This window comes from Pipistrellus kuhlii, unplaced genomic scaffold, assembly GCF_014108245.1.
Source record: "Pipistrellus kuhlii isolate mPipKuh1 unplaced genomic scaffold, mPipKuh1.p scaffold_m20_p_15, whole genome shotgun sequence".
NCBI classification, from domain to species: Eukaryota; Metazoa; Chordata; class Mammalia; order Chiroptera; family Vespertilionidae; genus Pipistrellus; species Pipistrellus kuhlii.
This window is the reverse complement of record NW_023425460.1, coordinates 8,387,077-8,408,961: the sequence shown is the minus strand read 5'-3', so window position 1 is coordinate 8,408,961 and position 21,885 is coordinate 8,387,077. Positions and strand designations below refer to the sequence as shown.

The 21,885-nt window shown below is 43.2% G+C and overlaps 2 protein-coding genes across 22 annotated transcripts in view; both read right to left on the bottom strand.

The window, feature by feature from the left end:
• Positions 1-9,772, bottom strand: part of USP54 (ubiquitin specific peptidase 54) — a 110,601-nt gene extending 100,829 nt beyond the window's left edge. For 3 of the 21 annotated variants that reach the window (XM_036437697.2, XM_036437687.2, XM_036437698.2), the window contains exon 1: positions 8,779-8,983. The gene's annotated coding sequence lies outside the window, so the exon portion shown is untranslated. Of the gene's footprint in view, positions 1-1,123; positions 1,249-1,945; positions 2,231-8,778; positions 8,994-9,124 lie in introns of those variants that run through there. The other 18 variants (XM_036437689.2, XM_036437690.2, XM_045581727.1 and 15 more) reach the window with 15 other exon arrangements.
• A 3,637-nt stretch (positions 9,773-13,409) lies between these two features.
• Positions 13,410-20,858, bottom strand: MYOZ1 (myozenin 1). Its single transcript, XM_036437809.2, has 6 exons — positions 20,703-20,858; positions 19,416-19,507; positions 17,857-18,035; positions 15,240-15,483; positions 14,702-14,867; positions 13,410-13,921 (listed from the first exon to the last, which is right to left on the bottom strand). Exons 2-6 carry the CDS (start codon positions 19,486-19,488, stop codon positions 13,690-13,692), a joined length of 894 nt encoding a protein of 297 aa, XP_036293702.1. The 5' UTR covers positions 19,489-19,507; positions 20,703-20,858; the 3' UTR covers positions 13,410-13,689.
• Positions 20,859-21,885: the final 1,027 nt, after the last annotated feature.

Below are 21,885 nucleotides of genomic sequence, written 5' to 3'. Positions count from 1 at the left end.
GCTGTGCCCCATACCTGGCGAGGCTTGAAAGGAAAGCTGTGGCAGTGCCCCGTCCAATGGGGCTTGACAAGGGTGGGGCCGGCCAGGTCTGGATCTCGCCCAATGCTGGTGGAGTGAGCTGGGTCTGGGTCTCACACAATTTTGAAGTGCTGCGCGGGTGGGCAGGGGCATGACTCTAGGTCCGGCAGCGTGCCCCAGACTCTGACAGGAGGAAGATTTTCATATTTTACTAATTTTCTTTCATCTCTGACACTTCTATTACAAAGAAAGGACAAATGGCAATATTAAAATATTTCCTCTAATTAATCCCCTTTAATGTGCATGAATTTCATGCACTGGGTCACTAGTTTTATATATAAGGAAACTGAAGCACAGATACATTAAAATCATTTTCCCAAGGTCAAAGAGATACAATGAACCAAAATCTCCTATTGCATGACTCTAGGTCCAGCAATAGGAGATTGCCATGTGGATCTCTAATACAAAATTACTATTGCCCTAGCTGGTTTGGCTCAGTGGGTAGAGCTTTGGCCTGCAGACTGAAGGGTCCCAGGTTCGATTCCAGTCAAGGGCACATGCCTGGGCTGTGGGCTCGATCCCCAGTGGGGAGACTGCAGAAGGCGGTTAATCAATGATTCTCTCACATCATTGATTTTCTATCACTCTCTTCCCTCTCCTTTCCTCTCTGAAATCAATAAAAATATATATTTTTTTTTAAACTACTGAAGATTGCAGATAAAATTTCTTGCTTAAAAATTGATTTTCAAAGCCCTGGCTGATATGGTTCAGTTGGTCAGATGTCACCTGAACTTGGAAAGTTTGCCAGTTTCTATTCCTAGTCAGAGCACATGCCTGGGTTGTGGGGTCTATTCCTGGTAGGGGGCATACACAAGGCAGCCAATCAATGTTTCGCTCTCACATTGATGTTTCTCTCTCTCCCTTCCTCTCTCTCTCCCTTCCTCTCTCTCTCTCTCTCAAAAAAAAAAATTAATAAAATACATATTTTACATTGATTTTTCCATTAGTGGTTGATTGAGGGTAAAGGGGGGGAAGATACAAAAAAGAAATGGGTGTGGCTATAAAAGACCAATAACATAGGTCCTGTGAAGAAAATATTCTTTACCTTCACTGTATCAATGTCAATATCTTGATTGTAATATTGCACTTCAGTTTTGGAAGGCATTACCATTGGGGAAACTGGGAAAGGCATACATCAGATCTCTCTAATTCCATGTGAATCTAGAATTACTTCAAAATAAATGTTTAATAAAAAATAAAATTGATATTTCTTTTTAAAACCAATTTCATTTTTAAAAAAAGGCTTACTTAAAGTGAATAATTTAGGTCATTTAATATAAAACAAAATAGAATCATGCATAGGGCTCTGAAATTCAGCACAGTCGACTTTAAAAATGGAGTAAGTCCCATCAAGCAGAGCTCAAAAAAAAGCCATAAATATCCTTGGAAACTAAAAAAGAGCCCCCAGGATTCTTTTTTTCTTTTTTTTTAATTGATTGATTGCTTTTAGAGAGAGAGAAGAAGATAGAGAAAAAGAGAGAGAAATCAATTTGTTATTCTACTTATTTATACATTCATTGGTTAATTCTTTTATGTGCTGTGACCAGGAATCAAACTCGCAATCTTGACATATCGGACAACACTCTAACCACCTGAGCTACTTGGCCAGAACAAGCCCTCAAGATTCTTATTTTCCAAAGCAGCAAAACCAAACAAGACAGTACAGAAAACAAATTTTTTTAAGTCGCCTCCAAAAGAATCACTGGCATAAAGTTAGAACCACCAAAGCTTTTCTCAGCCCACCACACGCTTCACTGCAATCCTCCACTGAGAGAAAGACTGAATGTGCATGTGTGTCACCTTCAACCTGATATTCACAGCCACACATTCTGAGTCCCAAAATAGCTTCCATGTTCTTGCTACTCACCAAGCACCTGAAGCTTCAACCATTTCCTGCTTCTCCCAGCTGCAGGACTTGCAATTAGGAAAACATTCACTCAGCGTCTGGAGCAGGTCTGGCTAGAAGGATGAGCTCATTCCTTCAGATGTGCACCTGATCCTCAGGAAGGTGCTCCTCCTCCGGCAAGCAGGTTTCTGTATGTTTAAAGTGACACCCACAACCTGTGCAACCACTTGTCCGGAGCCAGAACAAGTCCTTCCCTACCCACGCCTAGTGCCACAGAATCATTTCCTGCTCTAGCCACTTCATGCAGCCACCAAGTTCAGGCAGCAGTGGCTGCAGCAGCAGCTGCTGCTTCTATCACAACGTCATAGAGAAGGATTTCATTTTCAGCTGGAATAGAGCTCAGATTCTTCACCACTATCCTGTGAACATCGCACCGTTTGTTCCAACAAGCCTTGCCCACAGTCAGACCTTACCAGAGTCATCCCTGTTTTTAGAATTTACAGCTCGTTTTCCTGAACCAGGAACATAATGCTTCCTCATCTCTCTTACTGTTTGTCCTGTCTCTAAGTCTCAATTAACTAACTCAGCCAGCTAAATGTGCCCCAGGCAGTTAGAGCTACCTCCTGCAAACTCAAGTTTGCCCTCAGTTTCACTATTTCTAAGAAAACATTTACTCTGCCATAGTGGTCTTTTTATTGGTAAAGATCATAATAATCCTTATCCAAAAGATATGCAGACTTCATTTCAAAATGATATAATATTGGTACTAAACATATTCAATCAGAAGTATCTTCGTACTAAACAATCATTCAACAAGTATTTTTGTGCACCTATTATATACAACCATCTCTGATAGGGTGCTGATCTGGGCTTTAAACTAAAATAAATAAAACAAAGCTGAGAAAGAGCCCTTCCCACTTTAACTTTCCACAGGACTTCTGTGGTGTTTTTATTCTTCCATGATAAACTTCTCCTCGACCACCAGTTCTCGACCGCTCCAAAGGTTTCCTTAAACCAGCAGTCGCCAACCTTTCAGACCTCACGGACCAGCAGTGGTCAGCGGACCACCAGTTGGCGACCACTGGACTAAGGTAACTAGCCAGAGAAACATCAACTTACTAGCGGTTTCCTTTGAGAGATGGCAAGGGACTTGCAATCAAGAAGGGGAAACCTTCCCTGGCTTATTTTGCTCAGGGGTTTGAGTGCTGGCCCACGTACCAAAGGGTCGTGAGTCATAAATTCGATTCCTGATCAAGGGTACGTACCATGGTTGGGAGGCAACCAACTGATGTCTCTCTCATCGATTTCTCTCTCTTTCTCTCCCTCCCTCTCTCTCTCCCTTCTCTCTACTCTCTTAAAAAAAAAAAATCAATGGAAAAAATATCCTCAGGTGAGGATAAAAAAAGGGGGGGGGGGGGGGGCCTGCATTTGCCAGTTGGCTCAGTTCACTGGAACATCATCCTATGAACAAAAAGAATGTGGGTTTGATTCCCAGTCAAGGCATATATCTAGGTTTCAGGTTCAGTCCCGTTGGAGCACATACAGAAGACAACTGATTGATTTTCTCTCTCATGTTGATGTTTCTCTCTCTCTCTCTCCCCCTTCCTCTCTCTAAAAAAATCAAACATATCCTCAGGTGAGGATTAAAAAAAAAAAGAAGAAGAAGGGGAAATGTAGGAGCTTTCAACTAACTTAGTAATGTTTTGCTTCCTGGATAATGAATATAAGAAAGCTTACTATGCCGTAGCTGATTTGGCTTGGTGGATAGAGTATCAGCCTGCGGACTGAAGGGTCCCAGGTTCGATTCCAATCAAGGGCATATGCCTGGATTGTGGGCTCGATCCCCATTGATGGGGGGGGGGGTGCGCGGGGCACGCCTACAGGAGGCAGCTAATCAATGATTCTCTCTCATCATTGATGTTTCTATCTCTGTCTCCCTCTTCCTTCCTCTCTGAAATCAATAAAAATATGTTTGGGGGTGGGGGGAAGAAAGCTTACTGTATTATTCTTCTTAAATAATAATAAATTTTTTTAAAAAAGAGAGAACTGTGCCTCAAAGACACAACCAACAGAGTGAGAAGGCAACCCACAGAATAGGAGAAAATATTTGTCAATAAATTGTCTGATAAGGACTTAATATCCAGAACATATAAAGAATTCCAACAACTTAACATCAACCAATTTAAAAGTGCACAAAGGGCCCTGGCCAGTTTGGCTCAGTGGCTAAAGTATTAGACCAGGGACTGAAAGGTTGTGGGTTCAATTCCAGACAAAGGCATGTACATCGGTTGCAGGCTAGATCCCCAGTCCCGGATGGGGTATATGCAAGAGGCAATCAATTGATGTGTCTTTCTTACATCAATGTTTCTCCAAAGAAGATACTATACAAATGGCCAATTAGCACATGTAAAGATGCTCAGCATCACACGTCATTAGGGCAATACAAATCAAAACCACAATGAGATACTATCTCATATCCAATAGAAACTCACAATTGTTGATGAGGATGTGGAGAAATTGAAACACTTGTGTACTGCTGGTGGGGATGTAAAATGGGTTAGCCACAATGGAAAATGGTATGGCAATGCCTCAAATATTTAAAATAAGATCCAGCAATTCCACTTCTGGTTATATATCCAAAAGAATTGAAAGGAGGGTATCAAAGACATCAGTGTACACCCATGTTCCTAGCAGCATTATTTACAATAGCTAGAAGATGGAAGCAACCCAGTGAATGGATAAGCAAAATGTGATATGTGTGTGAACAGTAAAGTATTATTCAGCATTACAAAGGAACGAAATTATGACACATACTAAAACATGGATGAACCTGGAGGACATTATGCTAAATAAAATAAGCCATGCACAAAAGGGCACTCTATGATTCCATTTATATCAGGTACATAAACAGTTACATTCAGAGATAGACAGTAGGATGGTGATTGCCAGTGACTGGAGAGAAATGAGTGGGGAGCATTTTTTTATGGGCATAGAATTTCAGTTTTGCCCTAACCGGTTTGGCTCAGTGGATAGGGCATCGGCCTGGGGACTGAAAGGTCACAGGTTCGATTCCGGTCAAGAGCATGTACCTTGGTTGCCGGCACATCCCCAGTAGGAGGTGTGCAGGAGGCAGCTGATGGATGTTTCTCTTTCATCAATGTTTCGAACTCTCTATCCCTCTCCCTCTCTGTAAAAAATCAATAAAATATATTTTTTAAAAGAATTTCAATTTTGCAAGATGAAAATTGTACAATGTGAATGTATTACTACTGAACTATACATTTAAAAATGTATAGTTCAGTAGTGGCTCAGTGATTGAGCATCAACCTATGAACCAGGAGGTCAAGATTCGATTTCTTGTCAGGGCATATGTCCAATTTGTGGGCTTAATCCCCAGTATGGGGCATAAAGAGGCAGCCGATGAATGATTCTCTCTCATCATTAATGTTTCTATCTCTCCCTTCTCTTCTTCTCTAAAACCAAGTAAAAAAAATATTTTAAAAAAATGATTAAGGTGTTAACTTTTATGGTGTGTATTTTAAAAATACAGACAACTAATCAAAACAGGTCTTACTTAGCCTGATCAACATTAGATATTAAGTAAGAAAAACTCTAAATTCAGTTTCAAACAGTCTGCTGCTTTTTTCCTCTTTGAAAAATTGAGTCAAACATTATTTGTTGAAAAAGACTCATGTGCTATTGGCAATAGGCAAATTCATTACTCTGATCAGTTTCATACAAATGAAGAACCTAATGTACTGGCAGTAGCTAATGTACTCCCAGAGAAGTAGAAAGTAAATATTATCACAAAGTTTTGCTGGGGGGTAGGGGAGGAAATGCTTAGCCTAAATAATGGTCCCCAAATATTAAGGAGGGTAGCTTAGAAATAAAATAGATATTATTTATTATCTGCTTTACAAAGTTTGAAATCTGCATTAAATTGTATTAGCCCCATTTCTAAGGCTTATTCAGAAAGGGTGGAGATGAGAAAACTGTAATTAAAAAACTAAGGAATAATCCTTCAATGGAAGAAATGTGCTTCATTGGGTTGTTGTATGGATTAAATGGGTTATTTCATGCAAAGCATTGTAACAGTGGATGGCACATGGTACTGCTCAACAAAACATTCAAACTTTTTACATACAATTATCTTATGTCTCCACATTTCCCCTTAAACCAGCATAATCTAAATTATTTTGACTATTTGAACACAAACATGAATAATATTTGAAATAACTATATACAGTTCACAGTATTTTTAAATCACTATAATTTATTATTTAAAACAGTTGAATAAAGAAAAAATAAAACTAAAATTTGAATGCCTTTTACATGATAGCTACTATCCTAAGAATTAACATGTATTATTTCACCTAATTTGTTCCAGTAGTGTAATCCTAATTTCACAGATAAGGGAACTGAGGTTCAGAAATATTAATAATTTGCTCAACTTTCCATATATATAGTATTAAATTGAAGGGCTGAGATTTTAATTCCGTCTGACTCCAAAACTCACTTTTATCACTAAAACTATCTTAAGCCCTGTGAGAGATAATTTCTCATTCTTTTGTTCAATTATTCATTCACTGACTCTTTCATTTAATCAAACAATTCAATGCTGCCAGGCATACTGTAAAAATCTAGTGATATAAAAATGTATAAAACAGCCCCTGTCCTTCATAGCCTAGAAGGTGTTTGTGTCTGAGGAGAGGGAAGGATGTTACAATTAAATAAGAGCTCAATAATAGTACAATAGAATAAGAATGAAACGTGGAGGGTGAATATTAGGTTGGAGAATCTGAAAAATCATTGCAGAAGAATTACCATTTCAACTGAAATTTTTAAAATATATGGTTACAACCTGATAAAAAAAAAAGCATCTACACAAAAACCTAAGCTAATATTACACTTAGTGGTGATATTATAAATGCATTGCCTCCTACTTTCCCCCAAAGATAATGAACAAAGCAAGGATGTCTGCTCTCACTATCCTTATTCAACCACAAAATTGCAAGGTCTAAGCACTGTAACAGGCAAGAAAGAGAAATAAAAGGTATACAGATTGGAAAGGGAGAAATAAAACTATCTCTATTTGCAAATGATATGTTTGTCTACATAGAAAATCCCAAGGAATCTATTTTAAAAACTTGTAGAATGAATATCAACAAGGTTGCAGGAAATGTAACATGTTTTATGATATAGCATACAGTTTAGAATTTTCTTTGATATTTTGTAATGTTCTAAATTCTTTCTTTCTTTTTAGTCTTGTCAACTACTATGTAAACTCCCCAGAGCCAAAACTTGTTTCAGGAGTCTGTGTTCATATATTGTGCTTTATTACATTGTAATTCTTTGTTTCTCTGTCACTCTCCCTTCCTAGGCTCTGGACAATTCAAGGCAGAGAGCAAGGATTACTTGCATTGAATCCTGAAGGTTTAGTAATTAAACACAAAACAGGTCTCAATAAATGTTTGTGGAATGGATAAAGGAATTCATCTCCACTCCATGACCCCACCTTGCAATGCCTTATACACACACTATTCTACACACAAAAAGAGCCCAGTAAAGCTTGTTAATGGATTCATGTAGAAATCTTTGAGACCCAACCTAAGCTTTCTCTTGCCTCAGAAGAGCACTTTAAAGTTTAGCTACTAACACTACAAAATAAAAGTTTTAGTCTAACACATATCAAATAAATAGGTTCAATGACTTGCCACATCAAGGCTAGCTCTAGGATTTAAAAGCCATCATTCTAATTAATGAATTTGTCAACCTCAACATGCAAAAATCCAGTTACATCATCAAAAGAGAGGTTATCCCTTTCAAATTTATACCTACAAAAGATAGTGAGCAAAAATACCAGAAAGCTGTATCTGTAAGTTGACATCATTTTTATGATCTCATTAGGCTGCATTGTTTTCACTAGAAATACAAGTTAGACAGAAAAGCAGTGCAAACCTGTTTTCCAGAAAACAGTCCGGGAGACTCAGAAACTAATGTTTTGCCCTCTCCTTTATTTTCACTGCTGGGAGACTCCTTTGACAGATATTTAAAACATATGCAGTCTTCTGAGATAAAATCTCACCATTTCTTAAAAGGCACATAACCTGGATACGCACACTTAGGGAACACTAGGTTTTATATTCAAGTAACTAAAAGTATCCCTAGTGTTCAGCCTAGTGTTCAGTGCTGCGGCGATAAAAACACTGGTCGTTTTCAAAATTACATTCGTGTAAGGCTAAAGTGTCGTACTGCACATCCTTTCACTGTATCCTCTAAATTGATTTTACACTGCATATGTAACTTAATAAAGGCTCCGTAAAAGGATTCCACACTTGAATGAATCTGGGGAAAAAGGTGATCTTAGCACACACCCTCTTCTTCCAACTCAGTACGCTCTACAAGAACAGCTGAGTCTTTTTTTTTTTTTTTCTTTCTCAGAAACCTATCTCCGGATCCCACCCCACACTTTATTTTGGAGCAGCGATCACTCATTATCCCACTCACAGTCTCTCCACAGACTAAATACTAGCTCGCCTCCTCCTTTCACATCTCAGATCCGCGGGAATTTCTGTGGAAGGGGCGGGGGGGACGATGAAGTCCGGGACGCCACCCTTCCCGCCAAGCCATTTAGGACCAAGGTCCTGGCGCATTCAATGTGGCACCAGCCTAGGCGGACCCCCGGGACCGACCCGCGAAGATCTCTCTCTCTCTCTCTCTCTCTCTCTCTCTCTCTCTCTCTCTCTCTCTCTCTCTCTCTCACACACACACACACACACACACACACACACACACACACACACGCCAGTGCAAAGTAAAGCGGGCCCAACCTCTATGCTCCCCATTCAACATACCCTCTTCCGAGATGTACCCCAGTTCTGCCCACCGATGCCTCAATGGATTCCGGTCCCTTGATCCAGGTCTCCCGTCCCCGGAACCCTGGGCTACTCCCACCACACACAAGCTTTCACGCTCCGGTCCCTGCTCCTTGAACCTTTACTACACCCCGGTCCCTCCCTCCGGACTTCCCCGGAGACCAGCCCTCCCCGGGTGCCCCAGTGCAGACCGGCGCCCTGTCCCCGTACCCCCTGGACCCGGGTCCTCTCCTGAACGTCACCCTCGGGTCCACTCCTCCCGCGACCTGACCTTCCCCCCATCACCCCCCCCACTGCCCAGGCTCTACCCTCTGCACCCCATTACCTCCAGCCCCGCCCCCCTGAGGGTGTCGCACTCACGGCTCCTGCCGCCGCATCCTGAACCGCCGCGGCTGCTATAGCTACAGGGAGCCAAGGCAACCAGCTCTCGCGACACTTCGCACAACTCCGGCGAGAACAGCCTAGAGGAGCCTCTCGCCGGGAAGTGAGTCAGGCTCCAGGCCGCTGAGTACATCTCGCGATAGTTCCTGTAAAATGGCGGCCACGAGGCGGCTCGGGGATGGCGCGCAAGGGTCTGAAGGAGGGCAAGGGGAGGCTCTGACCTGAGCTCCGGCAAAGTCGGGAAACTATCGCAGGCGGGACGGCCCGGGTTGCGGGGCGTTAGTGGAGCGAACCCCCACACCGGGATAAACTTTTCCCAGGCGCCGCACACTTCGAGCCGTGACGCCTTTAGCGGAAGTTTGCTTCTGCAGGCCGTTGTAGAGATGGGACGAGCAAGACCAAGATCGACCGTCCCATCCATCTCCTCCTGAGCTCCCTTCAGCAAGTTTTCATCTGTTCTTCCCCTGCACTGGTTTGCAGATGGTGTTTGGTTCCACAGAAATGTTTGTTTACCCACAAGGGCCATACCTCCCCATCAGTTAGCCCGACCAAAATAGGAAATAAATTGTGTGTGTGAGTGTGTGTGTGTGTGTGTGTGTGTGTTATTTAATGGAACATAAACACAGATGTTTGAATGCGGAAGGGGACCACCTCGTTATGTGGATTCAACTTTGCACTTGTCGCTTGCTGCCCAGTGGACACATCTTTTCTCAGTGACTCAACACTTAGTTGTAGGGCGTTGTCTCTCTGCTCAGACAACTTGAAATGCAGACTGAGGAGCATCTGGGAACAGAAGGTGAACTTAACGTAGGTCAACAAGGAAGAATAAAGCCGAAGGTAATAAGGAAATAGAAATAATGGAGAATTCATTTTATTTTTTTCTCTTAAAGCCCCTGAATGGCTCTCATAGTCTAGGACCAGTGCTGGCCAGTAGACATATATTGTGAGCTGCATTGTGCAATTTAAAATCTCTAATAGCTACATTTTTTTAAATAATACGTATGAAATTAATTTATTTTTAACCCAACATATTCAAATTATTTCATCATGTAATATCTTAATTATTAATTAGATCATTAATGGCTAGTGACAATAATATTAGCAAAGCTCCAGACCCTCATCTAGAGAATGAGCTATCTGAGTGATTTTAGGGCACAATATTATGCGCATGTGGTTTATGTAAAAGAATCCCTTGATGTTGCCAACTCAAATGGCTGCAGAGGCTAGGCAAGTAACAATAAAAGATGGCCTGGTGTAAAACAAGAGGTAGAAGTGAGGACCAGGACCCACTGGAGAGCACAAGTTCATATCTAAAAGGGAACTCTAGCCCTAACCCGTTTGGCTCAGTGGACAGAGCATGGGCCTGCAGACTGAAAGGTCCCAGGTTCGATTCAGGTCAAGGGCATGTACCTTGGTTGCAGGCACATCCCTTGTAGGAGGTGTGCAGAAGGCAGATGATTAATGTTTCTCTCTCATTGATGTTTCTCTCTATCCCTCTCCCTTCCTTTCAGTAAAAAGTCAATAAAATATTAAAATAAAATAAAAGGGTACTCTATTGAGCTCCTGAATTGAAAATTCTCCTAAGTTTTAAAACACAGTGATGGCAAACAGAAAATGTGTGTGAACAGTATAGACAGCTGTGCTGCCAATGTGTGACATCTGTGAACTGTGGTATTCAAATGTATGAAACATTTGTGAAGAAAGGTTGCTTTAACAGAAGAATAATTCCCAAGCAAATGGATAGCAAAGCTTAAGGATTTGACTGGATTTCTGGCTGGATCCTGTACAAGTGTGCACTTCTAATGCATTCATTCGACCACCATTGTAATAATTTCACTTTCAAGTAGACTTTTCTAAGGAAATAGTTTCACAACCAACCAGGGCTCCCTGTAAATTAGTAAACTTGTATCATAATTATTTTTATTATATTTAAGATGTCAGACATTTTGAACTTGGAAAAATTAAGTTGCTAGGTTTTCAGTGCTGTTGACTAGCAGACCCTGGAATTATTTTTACCCGAACCTTAAGAGTAGACATATAATAATTATTTTGTGGTTGACTATGCAATATCCTTGTCGCATGAGTTATTTTTCTTTGTAACTGTGATGTCTGACTTAGTACCTAGGATATAGAGGAGCTCAATAAACATTTGTCCTTAACTTCTGGGGTAGGCTCACAGAGTTTTAAACCTGAGAATATGATGAAAGCTATGACCCTTGACCAGATCCTGTCAAACCCATATTTCCTCAGTCCACCTCAGAGTTTACTACAGCTTTGGTAGACAGATCTCATACAAGCCCATGGCTTCTTACCGCAAACACCTTTGTCTGGAATTGCCTGCAGAGTTAACAGTCCTAATAGCAATCTGTAACCAATGAGAGATGAGATTTGGAAGCTAAAAACTCCAGTTCCCTATGCCCTCAATGGGATAATACTGAGGTATGATCTATGTTTCTCAAAATTTACTAATACACAGGAGTCACCTCAAGAGCTGAGTAAGCCATCGATTCTTGCGTTTGTACTTCTAACCATGCTGCCAATCCATGGACCACAATTTGAGTAGTAGTATTCTGAGTCCCCAGTGGGACTCAGCCCTAATTGCCCAGAACATTGTTTTTTGCTTTCTTCTCACTCCCTTACACTTCTTAGATTCTGGGATCACCTCTCAAATTAGCTGTTTGCATCCAGATTTTTGTTTCAGGGTCTGTTTGGAAGGAAATCAAATTATAACAACACTCTCCTTAGAAAAATGCACATAGAAATAGAGCTTTGTGTACAACTTTATAGAAATCCCTGGAAGTTATTTAGGTTGTAAAGGAAAGTGCCAGGGTAAATGTCATGTGACCCAAGGTTCATGAAAATTGAATCAGTCTATGTAGAGTCTAGCAACTTAATATGATCTTTAATAGTTCAAGAAGTTGGCTGATTTCAACCAGCTCTCAGATTTTATTTTTCAGAACCTAGTAAGTCTTTTCTTTACTCTTTATGGTTTGCATCACTCTTACTTTATGGGACATAACAGTAAGTCCTGGGATTCTAAAGAAACCACATCTTGAAATCAATAAAAAGAGTAATGTTCATAGTCACAGGGATGTAAAGTACAGAATAGGGAATATAGTAAATAATACTGTCATAGCTATGTACATACCGGGTGGGTACTAGAAATATTGGGGAGAATACTTTGTGAAGTACATAAGTGTCTAACCACCAACCACTATGCTGTATACCTGTAACTACCTAATACAAAATAATGTTGAATGTAAACTGTAATTGAAAAAAAGTAGTCTGTTTAATCATGAGAGACAGAGACAGAGAGAGAGAGAGAGAGAGAGAGAGAGAGAGAGAGAGAACTGTTACTCATTCCTATTGGCTCTCATTGTTCTTCACAGTCATAGTACTTTCTGGACACCATTGCTGTGCCCTGTGACCCTTAGTTCTTTGCTTGCTATGTTCATTCAGAGCTAGGCATATCATAATTAAGCTGGTTTCTCCCACTTCCTTCTATTATTAATCCTCACCTGAGGAAATTTTTCCATTGATTTTTTTTTTTTTAAGAGAGAGAGAGTGGAAGGGAGAGGGAGAAACAGAGAGAAACATCCATGTGAGAGAGACACATCGATTGATTGCCTTCTGCATGCATCCTGACCAATGCTAAGAAACCTGCAACCAAGGTACATGCCCTTGACTCAAACCTGCACACTTCAGTCTGCCATCGATGCTGTATCCACTGAGCCAGACTGGTTAGGGCTCACCCACTTCCTTTTGGATTCCAACATGACTCCCTCTTCTATCTCATCCTTTCGGGAACCTATAACCTTTAACCACATATATTACTAAACCCACTCTGGTGTCATCTGGAAACTTTGTGGCATGTTCTAGTTCTGTAATATTTGGATAATCCTTATCCCAAATCCTAATCAGCAGCATAAAGAAATCTAATAGCAGGGTCACCGACACCTATTTCCTAACCATAGCATAAAGTAGCTACTTATCTGTGCCCACATGTAGGCTGGCACATGTGTTTGTGCATGACTATTTGGGTTATGTACTATTGAATAAGTATGTTTTCGTATACATCTATGAATGTGGTTTTATGAGTGTGGGCGTAAGTGTGAAAGTAACCAGAGCTCAGGTTTGGTCTTGAAATTTGAATAATGAGTGTTTAGTATTGGACTTTCATTAGTCGCTGTGCATTGCTTTCATCTGCCCTCAAATATCAAAGGAAAAAATTAGCGTGTTTCCTTGAAGTTTATTGACTGTTACTGATGGCAGAGCTAATTCCATAAAAGAGCAGGTTTCCATACAGAGCAAGTGGAAGGAGAGCTCTGAGTTGGAAAAGAAGGATGCTCAGAGGGGGGACTCAGGGTGAAGGATGGAATGGCACATTTATCCCTTCTTTTTCCCCTCCATTCCCAAAAAGAATGAAAGTGGGGTTATCCTGCTCAGCATTCCCTCTCCACGTTGGAGCCAGAGAGAGGAGACTTGATGCGAAGTAGAGGAGGAAACGCCTCACAGCTCCTCTGTTTCTCCATCCAAGGGGATGCCAATATCCACGTTGTAGTCTGCGGGCTCCCCGGAGCTCAGCCAGGGAATGGGTGTTCGGTTGAAAGAAGGCCTGTTGGAGAGGCTCTGGTTGGAGAGGACCAGGGGTTCACTCAGCAGGGGCCCCAGGTCAAACTTGGGCATCTGGAAGGTCATGCGTTTGGATGCCTTCTCATAGCCACCATAAGGCATCGCTGTCCTGAAAAGGGGATATATTGTTTCGTTAACAACCAGAACAAAAGAGACAGAGCTTTATCAGTGAGCTGTTTCTCTGTTTTGAAGATAGGGAAGTCTGGGGATTTTCGTTGCAGGTTGCTTCTGCACGCCTATTGTTCTTCTCCATTAGCTTTCCCATCCCCTTTCCTGGTTTTCCTGGTGTCCCAGCATTTGAGAGAAAGTAACCCCAAACATTATAGACCCAAGGGTCTGAGGCCACCTTAAATTTCAACACAGAATCTCTGCCCTCCCTCCGGTGGACAGTATCTGGTCTGGATGAGAGGGATGAACGTTTCCTGGGAAATCCAGGCTCCTTAGGACCAAATGGAAAAGCACTTTTTCTAACACTTCCCTATCCTGCTTTCACACAGATCTCCTAGGCACGGTCTAGAGAAGCCCAATGTCAAAAGAACAGTTAAGCTTTACTAAAGTAGGGTATAAAGGACCAGAACCCTACTGCAGGAACAGTAATGGAATCCTAACTCTGAGTAAAGGGAGCCTCAATAGGACTTTAAATGTATAATACAGTATTTATAGTCAAAGCAACCAAGGCCAGAAGTAGGATAACTTTCCCATGCAAACACTGAAATTCAAATGATGCCTCCCAGCAATTTTTTTTAAAACCATAGTTTGCTGTTTCTCTGAGCTAGGCCCTTCAATTAGGTCCTCCTGCCTCCTGAAACATTTGAACCCATCTTCATCCCAACTAAGGACACATTGCCACACACTGGGATGCATCTGGTCCCTTCCCCATCACTCCTACCTGTTGAAGGACTTATATTGAGGGAGTTCAGCTTTGGCCCCATAGGCCAACAGGTCAACGCCAAGTTCCACTTTCTGCTGGGGGTCAACTCCCATGGCTCTGTCCCATGGGGAAATATAGGTCTTGAATACAGTGATATGTTTTCCTTCTCCACCTGCCTGGTCTCCTAGCAACAGTGAAAAAGAAAGTAAGTCAAATAATAGCAGTTAGTAGCCAAGGGAAGTTAGTCTCACACTCCTGTGCAAGGGAAGTTGCTGGAGCCAGAGACCAAAAGTATAACATCCTCCTGGTAATTGTATAGGTTTGTGGAATAATGGTAGCCTGCGGTCAGGTCTGTGACTTAAACGGAAAAGCCAGAAAGGTGCCTGAGAAACAAGGCTTCTGAATGAAATGGACACATCTCTTTATTCTCCTGGACCCGAGGGTCCATTAAGATATCTCAGGCCTCCCCTGCTCCCTACACCCATCCTAGGTTTCATTCTTAGGAATATGGCTGCTCTAGGGAGCAGACACATTATTCTTGGGGGGAAATACTTGCCTGTTCCGGTATCACCAACCCCTGCTGTTCCAGCAGCTCCTCCTCTGCCAGCCTGGGCCCCTGCACCACCTGTACCCCCAGATCCAGATCCGGGGCCCTGGTGGTGCTGTTGGTCAGAGCCATACTGTCCAGCAGAGCCACTTCCCATAGCCTCGCCTCCACTGCCACCCTTGCCGTAGGAGTAACCCTGACCAGCTGTGCCCAGCTGTCCCCCCACTGTAGGAAGGAACTTCTGGAAGTGATCCTGAAAGAAGAGGACAGAGTGAAGGGAAGGTTAGCCACGGGTATGGAACATATACAAAGACACAGGTATGAATAGCAAGGAAGATTTGATCAGCGACAATTGCCAACCAGGAGACAGTGAATGCTCTAAGATTCTCCCCTCTAATAAATGAATAATGGGTAGCTTAACTATAAAGAATTAAACTCGCTGAAACTGGTTTGGCTCAGTGTATAGAGTGTCGGCCTGTGGACTGAAGGGTCCCAGGTTTGATTCTGGTCAAGGGCATGTACATTGATTGCCGGCACATCGCAGCTGGTGGATGTTTCTCTCTCATCGATGTTTCTGGCTTTCTATTCCTCTCCCTTCCTCTCTGTAAAAAAAATCAATAATATATATATACACACACACACACATATATATTTAAAAAGAATTAAACTCTCCTTAAGGGGTAGGACTCCTTTGGCTCAGTTCCCCTAATAATACCTTAGGATGGCAACAATTCATTCTCCACAGCCCTCCCTCCCATCCCTACCAAAGCAAGGAGGACCAAGTCTTCTGCTCAACTAAAATTTGAGATATAGCTTTGGCATGGAGTACCCAGTCTTCATTTGAAGAACTACAGAGGTCTCTGGCCAGCCCCCTCCTCATCTTGTCTAACAGAACTCTTTTCTCTCTCTTTCTCTTTCTCTCCCTCTCTCCTCTAGGTGCCTGTTGGACCAGGACTTCCTGATAGTGAAACTATAGTGGGGAGGGGGAAGGGTGACCAAAGAGCAGAACTGGATTCACCCCAAAGCCTAAAAATAACCCACCAGCTCCTTCAGGAGGCGCTACTGGCCACCCATTGTGCACATCTCCTTGCTCCACCCAGTGTAACCAGACCCAGGCAGGAAGGAGGGCTTCTGGTCTCCTAAAGTTAGATATAACTGGCTCAGCATTTTTACTCTGCTTCTACATAAAGGCCAGTGACAGACACTTCTGCCCCTGTCCCCATGTATGCATCTATTTCCACTCTCCCCTGACTACCCAGGGGAGTTAGAGGGGGGGGAAAAGAAACAGAGCTGATGCCCTCCTTCTCAGCTATAACATCTTGTGCCTGGCCGCTCTCTTCAACCCCTACTTCTGTTTCTTTAAAGAATCCTGACTAGGGAACATAGGATCTTCAAGGATAGTGTCACTCCCCATCTGGGGTCCTTAGATAAAAAAAAATGGCTCAAGAAGGAGAGCCATTTAACGCTATAAAAATTCATTTAACACTATAGGATTGTCAGATTTAGAAAATAAGATTATAGGACACGCCCTGGCCGGTTTGCCTCAGTGAACAGAGCATCAGCCTGCCGACTGAAGGGTTCCAGGTTCGATTCCAGTCAAGGGCATATGCCTGGATTGTGGGCTGGGTCCCCAGTAAGGGGCCTACAAGAGGCAGCTAATCAATGATTCTCTCATCATTGATGTTTCTATCTCTCCCTCTCCCTTCCTCTCTGAAATCAATAAAAATATATATTTTTAAAAAGATTATAGGACACTAGTTAAATTTGAATCACACGAATACTTTTTTAGTATAAATATGCCACAAATATTGGATGGGACATATTTATGTATGAGAGTATCCATTGTACATATGAAATTCAAATTTAAATGAGTGCCCTATATTTTAAATTTAAATTTAATTTTTAGCCCTCGCTAGTTTGGCTCAGTGGATAGTCAGCCTACGGACCTAAGAGTACCAGGTTCGATTCTGGTCGAGGGCACGTACCTCAATTGCAGGCTCCTCCTCAGCCCAGGCCCTGGTCAGGGCTCTCGCAAGAGGCAACCAATCAATGTGTACTTCTCACATCGATGTTCCTCTCTCTCTTTCCTTCTCTCTTCCCCTCTCTCTAAAAACCAATGGAAAAATATCCTCGGGTGAGGATTTTTAAAAGTTTTTAATTTTTATGTCCCAAATAGTTTCTGGGACATATTTATACTAAAAAGTATTTATTTTGTATCTAACATTTTAGTTTGTGTCTTGGGATTTAAATTTTATTTTTATGTAAAAATATTGACTGGACATTACTAAAAAATTATCTATGTTTATCTCCACTTTAAAACACAGGGCTGGGCTTCCTGTGTTTTATCTGGCAGCCCTATCTTTAACACTTACCCAGACTGGAAAGGAATTTTCTCCCTGAGGGTGTGGTACTCCCCACCCACCTTCACTGGCTCTAAGATGGAGCCTGAGTTTCAGAGGTGGGCCTTACTCAGCCTGGAGCTACTGAGGACTCACTATAACTGGGAGTTTGAATGGGCTTTTAAATTCCTGGGAAAGGGAGGTTGGTGGTATTTTGGAGATTTGGGGCCTACCAGAGCTTTCAAAAGGGCCACTAGGCTTTGAGAGCAGTAAAGTTCCGAACTCACCATTGAGCTGTCAGAGAAGACATCAGGGTTGTTTTCATAGATAAATTTCTCCACCCGCATCTGCCGCAGCTTGAACATCTTAGAGCCCCGGTTAGTGAGCAGTGACAGCTCCTCCAACATCACATCCCTTGGGACACTGATCTTCTTGCCCAGGTTCAGGCCCGAGCTCTCCTGTCCACCTTTTAGGGAGGTGGGGAGGAAGAGGCAAGGGAAAGAGGAAAAGAGGGTTTTCTGGGCTCAGCATGCAGATGTCACCCATAACTAAGTGTGTGTGTGTGTGTGTGTGTGTGTGTGTCCCAGCAGAGATCGCTAATGGAAGCAGATGCTGTCTGTGATGTCTGACTAAATTCTGTCTAGTTTGTAAGGGATTTTGATCTCCTAGTTTTGAAGTTGGAGAGAATGCATGGGAACGGGGGTGCAGAGTGGAGATAGTGGAAATACTAGAGTGGAGAGAATGAATGGGGCCCAGAGGACATGAACATGGAATTTCAGGGCGAATGAAGTATCAGTGTTTCCCAAACTTTTGACATATGTGTACCTCTTTTATAAATTTTGTAATGCTGAGTACCCCTCGTACTCATGAGAACGTAGAATTAGGCACAGCTAAGCACGGTGCAGTGCATATTCCCACCAAACTCCGGTGCAACGTGTACCCCCACCAAACTCTTCCCATACCCCTGGGGGTACACGTACCACACTTTGGGAAACACTGATACATCATAGATGGAAGCCACTGGGGAGGCTGTAGCCTGTGACAAAGCCCAAAGACCAACACAGTGTGGAGTTGGACACCTCTTAGTATACTCCTGCCTTAACTCTTTTTCCTACTCGCCCCCTCAGTGAACTCTGGCTGCAAACAGCCTGTGAGATTTCCATTTTAAATACGTACACAGGCTCCCTAGCTTTGAGGAAAGAAGTCAGGAGATGAACCATTTATTAAAGCCTAACTCTGTGTCCCTCTCCATTGCCTATGTTTTCTTCCTTAAACATACCTACCTCACTGACCTGTGTGGGTCCCGTTGTCCTGGCCCACACTGTGGAGTATGGCATGGGCATTATTGTCTCAGACTACAAGTGTCGAAGGGTGAGTAGTTAGTGCTGAATACTTTCTCCTATCCCACTACCACCATCCCTCACCCCACCCTACTTCTGAATTTCTCTTGTCTCTTCACCCTAAGACATATGTGACCTTATGATATTTCTGGGATTTGGGGGCCAGCAATACTCTTAATAAGAAGCCCCATCCTAGCCAAAACCAGGTTTGGCTCAGTGGATGGAGCGTCGGTCTGCGGACTGAAAGGTCCCAGGTTCGATTCCGGTCAAGGGCATGTACATTGGTTGCAGGCACATCCCCAATGGGGAGTGTGTAGGAGGTAGCTGGTCGATGTTTCTCTCTCTTCAATGTTCCTAGCTCTCTATCCCTCTCCCTTCCTCTCTGTGAAAAATCAATAATATATTTTAAAGAAGAAGAAGAAGAAGAAGAAGAAGAAGAAGAAGAAGAAGAAGAAGAAGAAGAAGAAGAAGTCGTCCCATCCTAGACAGGTGCAAATATGCCATACCTCCAGTGAGTTCCATGATCAGCTTACTGGATTTCCTCTTTTTGTTGGGGGCTGGGGTTCCTGAGAGCGGCATTGTGGAGGTAGGATTCAGCCTGGATAAAGTGGGAAGAGAAAGTTGAAAGATGAACAGGGATTAGGAAGGGTGTGTCTACAGGAAGGGCTTCAGGGAGCAAAATTTTATTAGATTTTCAACGAAATACATATTCCCTCTAGTGGAGTGGTGAAAACTCACTTCTTTGGGACCTCTCTTCTCATAGAAGGCAGGGCAAAAGCTATAGATGTAGCCCTGCCCCTACCTTCTCCCAACCTCTTTGCAGCTGTTTTACGAAGTGCTAGTGCATGCTTTAAATTCACAGTGTATGTTGGGAGGCAGGGGCTAAAACAAATAACAAACAAGGAACACACAAGCAGGGCTGTGCACTCTGGTTTCATTACCATGATTTGAAGTTTTTATTTGAATGGGGAACTCAGATTGGGGCTGTCATACCAAGCTCTGATCTCTCCTCAGTCTTCCCCAACCCCCAGGGGGTCAGGAAAATGTTCTGCCAGGGTTGAGATCCAGCCAACAACATTCTCCATAGGAAGGAGAGGTTGTTGCTCCTCCACTGGGCCAGCTGGAATATAGCCTGGGAGGTCACAGCAGTACTCCCTGCTCTGTTTCAGTTACCCCTGCCCCAGACCCCAAAATTAGAGAGGGGTGGGGGTAGAGGGCGGGTCAGGGGACATTTGAACCTTGATGCATGTCAACTCAGCAATATCATAGCAGTGGGAATTTGAAAGAGCACAGGAACATAATAATAGTATCTGGCAGTGAAGGGGGACAAGCTGGAAAAGATAAAGACTTCGGCTCCTCCTTGGTAGAAGTTGGCAACCGGCAAACATGTTGTCTTCTATTGAGTTCTGTCTCACAACACAACTGCAATTCTAACTTAGTGAGGTCTGCTGAGGTCAGAATCCAGGAACTGCTAAGTGGACTCTCCCTGTATCTCTCAGCTTTGAGGTTCTATTTTCCTCTTAGACCCCCTTCTTATTTCTCCAGTGCCTCCCCAATATCTCTATCACACACACACACACACACACACACACACACACACACACACATACATACACCCTCCTGGGCCCCTCTCCTTCCAACTCTCTGTGGCTCCCCTAAACTGGACAGCTGGGAACTGAGCATAGGTGGGGGAGAAGGAACTGCCCCAGGATCAGGGGTCGCTATTGCATACACAGACACAACAGTCAACAGAACGGGCTCCAGCCCCTCTGCCTATAGAGCTGGAGACTTACCAGTTGCTTGGGCGGTGGTCAGCTCTCCCTTGGGTCCAACAGCTTTGGAGGACTGAGCTGCTGTGACTGGAGAACCCGAGCTGGGCAGGCGTGGGGGAAGCACTGGCAGTGGGGGAGGGAGGGTAGTTATTAATAGAGATGGTGAGCGTAAGCAGCTCAAATGGCACAAGGGGTACCGAGACCCTGGAACCAAGATCCTGCCCTCCTTGCCCAGAGGCTCAGGAATGAAAGAAAGGCCTTTGGGATTCTCCCACTAAATTGTCTGAGCCAGTCTGCCCAGGGACTCCTTTTGCTTAACTTCCAGAGTCTGAGAAGCATTCAGGGAGAAAGTGAAAACTGAGAAGGCGAGAGGAGGTAGGCAGCAAATGGTAGATAGGAATTCGGAGTAAGAGGACAAGAACCTAGAGAGCCATTCTGCCGAAACCAGTTTGGCTCAGTGGTAGAGCGTCGGTCTGCGGACTGAAAGGTCCCAGGTTCGATTCCAGCCAAGGGCATGAGAGAGAAACATCGACCAGCTGCCTCTTGCACACTCCCTACCGGGGATGTGCCCGCAACCAATGTACGGCATGTACATTGGTTGCGGGCACATCCCCGGTAGGGAGTGTGCAAGAGGCAGCTGGTCGATGTTTCTCTCTCATCGATGTTTCTAGCTCTCTATCCCTCTCTCCTCCTCTCTGTAAAAAAATCAATTATATATATATATATATATATATATATATATATATATATATATACACACACACACACACACACACATATATATGTGTGTGTGTGTGTGTGTGTGTGTGTGTGTGTGTGTGTGTATAGAACCTAGAGAGCCATTCAGAGCCAATCCGCATCGCAGCTGGAAGGACATGGGGGTGCATTTTGGGGTGGGAAAGCTTAAGGCACTGTGTTTGGGAAAGGGATGTCTGTTCCCAATGGGACTGCTCTTTGAAAGTTCCTGGATGGGTTGATCTTTCCTCTGGGAGGGCCAGATTTTAGCAGATTAAGGGACCAAATTAACCAAACCCAGTGCTTTCTAGGCTGTAAGGGAAGATGTGGGGAAAACCTGACCAGTTTCTGCCTTTTCACTCCTATTTGCTGTTGGAATGTTCAGTGCAGCCTACTCTGCAGGATAGATGTTGATGTTTCTCTGAGAAGTGTATGAAGGCTTCGGACCTGCCAAGGCCTTGCTCTCTGA